General features: G+C 35.1%; 1 protein-coding gene across 5 annotated transcripts in view; it reads left to right on the top strand.

Moving 5' to 3' along the window:
- The window catches only part of LOC118001961 (protein quaking), a 158,627-nt gene extending 152,480 nt beyond the window's left edge, over window positions 1-6,147 (top strand). For all 5 annotated transcript variants that reach the window (XM_034992158.1, XM_034992159.1, XM_034992157.1 and 2 more), the window contains exon 8: window positions 93-6,147. In XM_034992158.1, the coding sequence (XP_034848049.1) occupies window positions 93-109 (17 nt within the window). In that variant the 3' untranslated portion in view covers window positions 110-6,147. The remainder of the gene's footprint in view (window positions 1-92) is intronic.
- The last annotated feature ends 2,243 nt before the right edge of the window (window positions 6,148-8,390 follow it).

The following is an 8,390-nucleotide window of genomic DNA, read 5'->3' on the forward strand; positions in this document are numbered from 1 at the left end:
AAGCCGTCACTAGCTGAAACTAATCTCTTCTCTATCTTTTCTTTTCTTTTTTTTTTTTTTTTTTGTTTTGTTTTTTGTTTCTAACCACCCAGCCGCCACCGGCAACTAACCTATGACCTTCTGACCTCTGAACTCTTCACCCAATGATGACCTGACCATGCCTGCCTGCTGATCAGTTAACTGGTAATCGCCTTTGCTTGCCTGTCGTCAGTGCAGCGAGCTGAGGCACTTTGTCCGTTCGTCTTACCATCTAACCAAACAAAAGACAAAGAAATTGTTGTCCTCCAACTCAGCTTTTGGTTTTTCTTTCTGTTTGGGTGAAAGTGGTTCTAGAACCTGCACTGAATAGTAGTAAAGCAATAAGGCCCAATTCATCCCACAGCACTGATCATCTTCTCATGTCCTACCCTAAGCGAACGGTAAGAAGGCCTCACTTCAGAAGGGGAGACAGATGGCCCTTAACTACTCAGTGACAGAGGCAGTTACTGTGAGAGACTTCTAGGAACCTTCTCATAGCGAGTCACAGCTCTCTGAATGTAACGTGTGATGATGCATCATGCATGAACCTTTGGTCAGGGATGTCATTGGTGAAGTGATTTCAAAAAGTATTCAAAATTTGATACGCTGTTTAGTCACTACAGTGCCCTCAAAGGGCAGAAGTTGCAGCCTTTTTTATATTGCCTGCCAAAATTTGAAGTATTAGAAGTGTGCCATGAGAGAAAAAACAAGGAATTTTGAGAAGTAATGCAAAGAACAAAACTGCAACACTATTTTTAAAAAGATAAATAATCTGAGTTAAAATTACTGAACCTTTATTTTACAACCTCCTTTAAAAAGTATATGAGAACAAGGTACATGCATTATGTGTCACATTACTGGGCAAACTGTTCAAATATTTTTTTTAAAACCTCCCTGTATAGAAAAAAAAATCATTAAGGATGTAAAAGCCATGCTTGCCTATTTGCTGTATACATGTAATGAAATTGTAGATAAAGTGTAGTGCATTGAAACAAATGAACAAAAAGTAGATACTTTTACTATACAAGGGTGCTGGTGCAGAAAAAAATATATATATTTTTGGAAATGTAGCATTTTATACTTTCAAGTGTTATAAAAAAAAAAGAAAAAGAACAAAGAAACCCTTTATTTCATTAAATGATTTTTTCTGGTGGTTGTCAAGAAACAAAAGACCAAAAGAGCCTTTTTGTCTTTCTTTTTATTTTTTAAGTATTGGAATAAGTCTAAAGAAAAGAAAGTGCCTTATTTTCCTTCATGGTCATTTAGTCAAGTGTCTTGTAAGATCAGCTCCTCCCTCAGAATACAAGTTAATGCATGTTACTCAGTCGCCCGCCCAGTATGTGAAAGAAGATTTGAGGGGAGACAAATGAGTTGATGGTTTGAATTACATGATTTTTGCCACGTTACCTTGATAGAAATTTGCCAAATCTGATACTGTGAAAAAATTTGATAACTTTTCTAATGGTCAAGTAAGTTTTAAAACACCATTCTTTTAAAATCATAATCGAGTGCTTTTGGTTATTGTGATATTTAAACAGTAGCCCACAGGTTCTGAGATAAAAATTATGTGTGATCTGAACGTTTACAGACAAAAGTAAAACTTTATTTTATTCAGAGAAGGAGGGGTGTGTTGGATTTTTTCTTATTAAATTGGAGATAATAGTATTCTTAGCAAACTTTTTCACAAAAATGAATCTTTATGATTTTCACTCTGGGTAACAGTATTTTTTAGTGGCCCAAATCTAATCAGACTTCTTTCTACCAGACCAGATCACTTGGGTAGTCTGTATCTTTTTGCTGGTTTAAGTAACCTAAGAGGCCCCCACCCCCCACACACCTTTTTTTTTTTAAACTTAAAAAAAAACAAAACAAAAACTGGCATCATTGTGCATGTAAATGCTCAACTACCTGTGAGTTTAAGCTTCCAATTTCTGATGAAATTCAGTTAGTTTTGTAGTTGAAGCAATTTGTGCACAGAGCCGACTACTTCTAAACACTTAAATAATCCTTAACTGCTCAGTACCAGATGTGGCAAATATCAAGTGGCAGTGGATCCCCAGCTCATCAGCTCATTCCCTCTTGCATACCTTCACGGCTTCACAGTCAAAGGTCAGCAGTAAGCTCAGTAAGCACCTTCGTGGTGACCTCCTCCATCATCTTGTCTCACTTGGAAACCGTTTTCAGTTTATTTACTATGCAATAGACATTCATTGTTTCGTATTCAGCTAGCGTTGGTTTAATGTGCCACTGCTTTGTCTTTCTGTTACATATACAGTTGTTTTGATTTATTTACAATATATGCTGTGCCATTTTGATTTTTATTTTGTTTGGTTGGTTGAATAAATTTGCGACACTCAAACACTTGAGGTGATAGTAGTTTAAAAACAATACCAGTATTTGATCCAGTTTCATCTCAACTACGTTATACCTGGACATTTTAGATGTTTATCAAAGGTCTTTTATGGGGAAGAAAGTAAATGTATGAAATAAATGTGTGACATTTATGAGTAATGTTGGCTCTGAACAAACTTTTGAAAACTTAGTTGATAAAATTTTGGATCAACTGAAAAAAAAGCATGACTTTTGAAATCTCTGAATGCCTTGGTTCTCAGTATTATCATTCTTTATTGAATTTATTTCTTATTAAAATATGTAGTTTTTAAGACTTCTTTTCTGACAGTATTATGTAATTTTTTAGCGTGGGTAGACGGGGGTGTCGCTGGTATGTTACCGTACAGCTGACTTGTATTTTTGTCAATTCTTTATTATCTTAGTAGTTTCATGCTATGTATGTATCATAACCAACCTATTGCCTATGAGAAACATGTAAGATAATGTATTTACAGCCATTGTTACAAGTTTATAATGTATTTTTCTATCTTGTTTTATATGTATGTTATATAACATTCAAAAAGAATTTTTTTCTTGATTGAGAAAAGGATACAAAATGCAGAATCCACAATTTTGATAACTGAAAATTGCCAATTGTTTTGCAGTACTTTATTATATTGGGTGTCTTGTCTTTCTTGGGCTTTTAGTTAGCTAATGAATGAATACATTAGACACTTTTGGGTTTTAGTTGGGATTTTACATAGCTTGCATTTTAATTCTTTGGTTCTTTGCTGTTTCTATTAACCCATAGCATTATTTTAATAAATGTTATAATACCAACCTACTAACTCTGGACTATGTCTGTTTATTAACCTTTTCGTGTTTAATTAAAATAAACAAATAAAGACAAAAGAATGTAAAGTCTTGAGTTACTGGACTAACCCTGAAGAACGTGACCACAGATAACATAGCGTGACTTGTTTCTGTGTTGTTTGTCAGCTCACAATTACGCACACTCCTGTTAAAATGGCTTTGGTTATTCTGGCCTTTTCCCTTGGGGGGTAGGTGCCAGCAGAGATGGGGAACAAGGTAGCATCGGTCTGAGGCATTCTTCTGGGCTTGCCACTTGCCTTTCAGCCTCTTGCATTACTAATTCCACACTTCCTTATTTTTCCTTCTCCAAAATAATCACTGTCTGCTCACAGCGTAAAGAGCAAAGAGGTTCGTTGTGATGGTACACCCCAGAAAACCAGTTTGATTCTTTGTTGAACCATTTCTTTTCATTTCTGTTAAGTAGGTAATTTTATGGTCACATTATAAAGCAAAGAATCTGATGAGGCTTTGTCTTTATTCACATTTGTGTTTTAATCAGACACTTTTCCTTTATAAAGTGTTGAACTGTTCCAGCCGGTGTTCCTTTTGGGGTGGGGGGTAGGGGTTGGGGGGCTCAACCAGGTAAAGCCAAAGGTAGAGTGGCTCTGTTTCTCAGAACAGTCCAAAGTAAGCCATTAATAATGACGATGCACCCTGCCTCTCTCTTCTTGTAACCCCTAGGGAGAGATGAGACAGCATCCTTGAGTTTTCCTGGGGTGTTCTTTCTCTCTCACCCTCTTCCAAAATACAGCCAGAATACTCCATTAATACAAGAAGTTTAAGGGAGAATGACAGTGGCATTTGAGAAGTTACATCTCATTCATTTCTTGCATGCAAATCAATTTAAGATTTATTAAATATCTTCATGCTTTTCTTGGCTGCAACTTAGGTAAATTGATCTCCACATATGAATTCTTTAACTCTGGAGGTACATTTTTATTTCACAGATACTGGTAATTTCCTTTTCTGTGAAATAGTTCTCCTGGATAATAAGTTCTCAGGATGAATTTTTATGTTTGTAAATAATGGCTTATTTTTGTAAATTACACTTTATTTATTTTAAAGTTCTAAAACTTGGGGCTGAAAGTTACATGTTATAAAAGACATAACTATACCGATACGCTATTAACCAGACTGTCAAAGTACTCCCATATTTATATATTCCCATAGAATATCTACATAAATGAATTACATATAATAGTGATAGCAGCTAATTTAATCATAGAGATGTTTGGCTCAAATACAGTTGTTTATTTGATGGGGGGGTCGTGTATTTCTGTTAGAGCTTTAATATGCTACTATCTGTAAACATTCTCATTGCCGTACAGTTCGTATATTATTTTGTAAAAATTTGAAGTTACTTGTCAAGCTGCTAATCCATAAGTCATCATGGTATCGTGTCACTTAAATTGATGAATTTCTATGCAACTCACTACACATTCTCTGAAGCCTCTGAATACAGTCTCATCTCATTTTTCAGTTAATGGTACTTCATGTATAAGTATGTCATAATGTCACCTTTTATGTTGGAAAAGTTGTAAAGGACTTTTTAAAAGGTGGAAAAAGTACAAATCCCATTTTAATACAAGTTGTAATAGTATTAAAAATGAAACTACCAAATTCTTAGAACGATAAAATGCTAAGTCTATTGTTTTATGCTATCATTTGACAAAACGATTGAAAGTTAAGCTTTCAGCCGAGAAGTTGGTAAAAATGTACTTAGTAGTTAAGCATGTTTTTCTCGAGCAAAGTGTCGGGACGAACATAGCATGAAAGCAGATACACACATCCTAGTACGGCCACCTGCACACACACAGAGTCCTCCCGGAGCCGCTGAAGCACCCTGTTCACAAAGGCAAGACGTACGGTCATACACAAAAGAGGTGGTTAGGGTTTTCTAAAAAAAAAAAAAAAAAAAAAAAAAAAATTAAAAATACTAGATAAATAGGATCTAAATTTTCTAGTGCAGTGAAAGCAGACAATAGGTTTAAATGAAATTGCTTGTTACCAAATCAAGAATCTTCTTTACCATTGAAGCCTAATAACACTTTTATAGATCCTATATGACATTTCAGGGTTTCTCCAGTTTTTTGTTGTTTTTCATTTGCTTGTTTGGGATAAAATGTCTGTCTTTATTCCTTTGTAACAGTTAGCTATTTTAGGATTTCTAGCAAATGATTTTTAGTAGAATGAAATGTAATGCTAAATTATAATAGCAAAAATGACTCAGAAAACTTTCAACTCACAAACTTTTTAGAAGTGCCCAAGGTAGTTTTTTTAACATTGTCACAAATCCCTTAATATCTTTATCTAAAATAGAAAAAAAATTACATTTTATAGGCAACACTTTTAGAAATATTCATATGGTACACACATGTAATTTTATCTGTGGTTTCTTTCATAAAAATTAATTTGAAATGCCTTTGTTATAAAGAGACTTAAAATTCTATGCCTACCTGGTACTCAATGCTGAATCAAACTGGTTCACCTAAGCATAGTGCTCTCCTGTCTGTGTTTCTGCTGCACTAATTGCCAGGGGCGGGAGACAAGGAGGAAGAATTAATTCAGATTAGAAGTGGATGGTAGGTGCAGCAAATAGCAACACAGTGTTGATTTCGCATTGCTTATGATTTTGCTCTCCCTTCTTGGCAAAAGACATCACCTTGTGGAAAAAGCTCAGCTCCCAGGGTGAAAAACTATATATATATATAATATATATATAATTTTAAATGCTATTATTGAGAAGTTTTGATTACCAAATACATCTTTATGGTTTATACTGTAGTGGTGTGTATAAGACATTTAGAACTTTACTTGTGGAAATTGTATATATAGAGAAAAGTTTGCATAGGTCTCAAATCACATGTGAATGGAGAACCACGTATGACTGACTACATGAAGTGCAATAAACCCGACTGGAAAACATGCATATGCTTCATGCTGTCAAGCCAACTGCAGCTGAAAGTGCTGCTTACGCTCCCTCCCTCCTCCAGAAACATCAGAATAAGAATGCACATTTTCCTTCTTAGTTTTTGATGCTTTTAACACAATTTAAAAGAAAAGATAGTCTGACATTATGGAGCTCTACCACTTAACTGGAAGGTGATTATACTATTTGCCTTGATTTCAGTGATGAAGAGGAAATCAATAAACAGACTTTTATAGTGTCCTCAGCTGGATGTACATACAAAAAACAAGTTACCATTTCTAATTGAGAAACAGGTACAATTTGTAGTCTTTACACATAAGAAAAAGGAGTGCTGCCAAATCTCGGTCTTGCCAGTCCTATGAAAAGGACTAGTCTCATCAATTTCTTGAACAAAGCAGAACTGATAAAAAGATTGTTTCCAGTAGTTTAAAACCTGTTCTCTTAAAATGTCATCTTGACACCCAAGTTTTATGACTCCCCTGTACCTACAGTTTCCCAGTTCTTGTCCATGTGATCTCCAAATTTCTTTCTGATCACAAGAACCCTCTTTGGCTTTGGCTGTATTTTTTTCTCACACTTCTGAAAGTAGCTGGCAGAGGTGAGATCCAGAGCACGAGATGTGCATGCTAGCTGCCCATGGAGGGAGGTTGATCTGGCCCATACGGTGTGGCTGCTGTTTTAACTACCTTCCATCATTTAAAGATTAGACTTAAAAAATACATGTTTTCACAAGGTCTGCACTTCAAAATATCTAGAATGCTGAAGGCTGCATTCTCAGGTGGTAGCCATCGAGATGAAAATGAGTAATTTTGATGCTCCCTTTAAACCATGCACTCCCCAGTTTGTCATCACCCCTCCTCCGCCCCGTGCCCCAACACACACACACACACACACACACACACACTCCTTACTGCCCTTGGTTTCACAACTAACTTGATTTCCTTCATCCCATCTTGCTTTAATTTTTACCCTCATCTCCCTGGCTCCTGTGGGTATCTAAGCTTGCCTCACCAGATCCAGAAATAATTCTGACTTCAAGCATCAAACTAGCTTCTCAAAAGGTATAATTTGTAAAGCAGGTTTTAATATTTTTTTCTTCCTGGAAAAGTCAGATGAGTATGTTTCTAAATAAATTATTAGTCTATCATTCATGTTATATTAATATTAGGGAGGAATTTCTATTGAGTGAGTGAGTGAAGGGAGTAGATGACATTTGGGTTTCCTTCCTAATGTAATTTTTTATAATTACCAGCTACCTCTTTATAGTAACTCTCTGTGGTCTTGTTAGAAGACAGTTAAACTAATCGAACATTTAACAATTATGTTAAAAATACTCCACAGCTAAAAGAAAATATTAGTGATAGTTTGTGATTACACTTTTCCAGAAGATGTATATTAAAATTAGGTTTTTCCAGTTATGCTATTTTGTGAAGTATATAGAGGACACACCATCATAAAAGTGCTTGTACATATGTGCTATACAACAGTTTCAGAGAGCATCTCAAAATTAGGATGAAATTGTAACTATTGATCCTTTTTTTTTTTTTTTAATGTATGCTCCTGTTACGTAACTGGATATTACTTATTCTCTGGTTATTTAACTGGGTACTAAGGAAAGTCATGGGAAAGAATGGTTAAGATCAAATACTAAGAGAAGAAAATATTTGCAGATGAATCCACAAGTATTTTCTTGCAGAACTGTTGGAGTTGATACTAAAAATTTCATGATCATTCATTTACTTAGAACTTCTATCAAGGTTGGGAACGAATAAAATAACATGGTTATGCTTGAAACCTGAATTTTGAAAGCTGCTCTTAATCACAGTGTTTTAAATTTTGTCTTATAAAATTAAAACAGATAAGTAGTGTAAATGGAAGGTTGCCTTGAATACATTCTAATTAAATGATTTATGTTAATGAGTGTTGCTTTTGCCCATTGTTTTCTCAGTGAGGTAAAAAACACTGAAAAGTTGTTCAAAGCTTAAACTTAAGATTTCTAGTTGGTGGGAAAACTTAAAACTTGAAGTTAGTGGGTGGAGTTCGTATGAACACACCTACCTAAGACTCTGAAGTCTAAATTGGAATGTCGGAAGAAAACCAAACTCACAAATCGAACATACAGATGCCTAAACTGCTGTTTAAGCATCAGTTTGCCCCCCCGGGGCGGGGGGGTTGGCGCTGTTAGCAGTAAAGTTGGATTTTTAAGTCAAAGGAAAAAATTAAACTGGGAAAGTCTGAT

This window comes from Mirounga leonina, unplaced genomic scaffold (assembly GCF_011800145.1).
Source record: "Mirounga leonina isolate KUSES-001 unplaced genomic scaffold, KU_Mleo_1.0 Mir_55, whole genome shotgun sequence".
NCBI lineage: Eukaryota > Metazoa > Chordata > Mammalia > Carnivora > Phocidae > Mirounga > Mirounga leonina.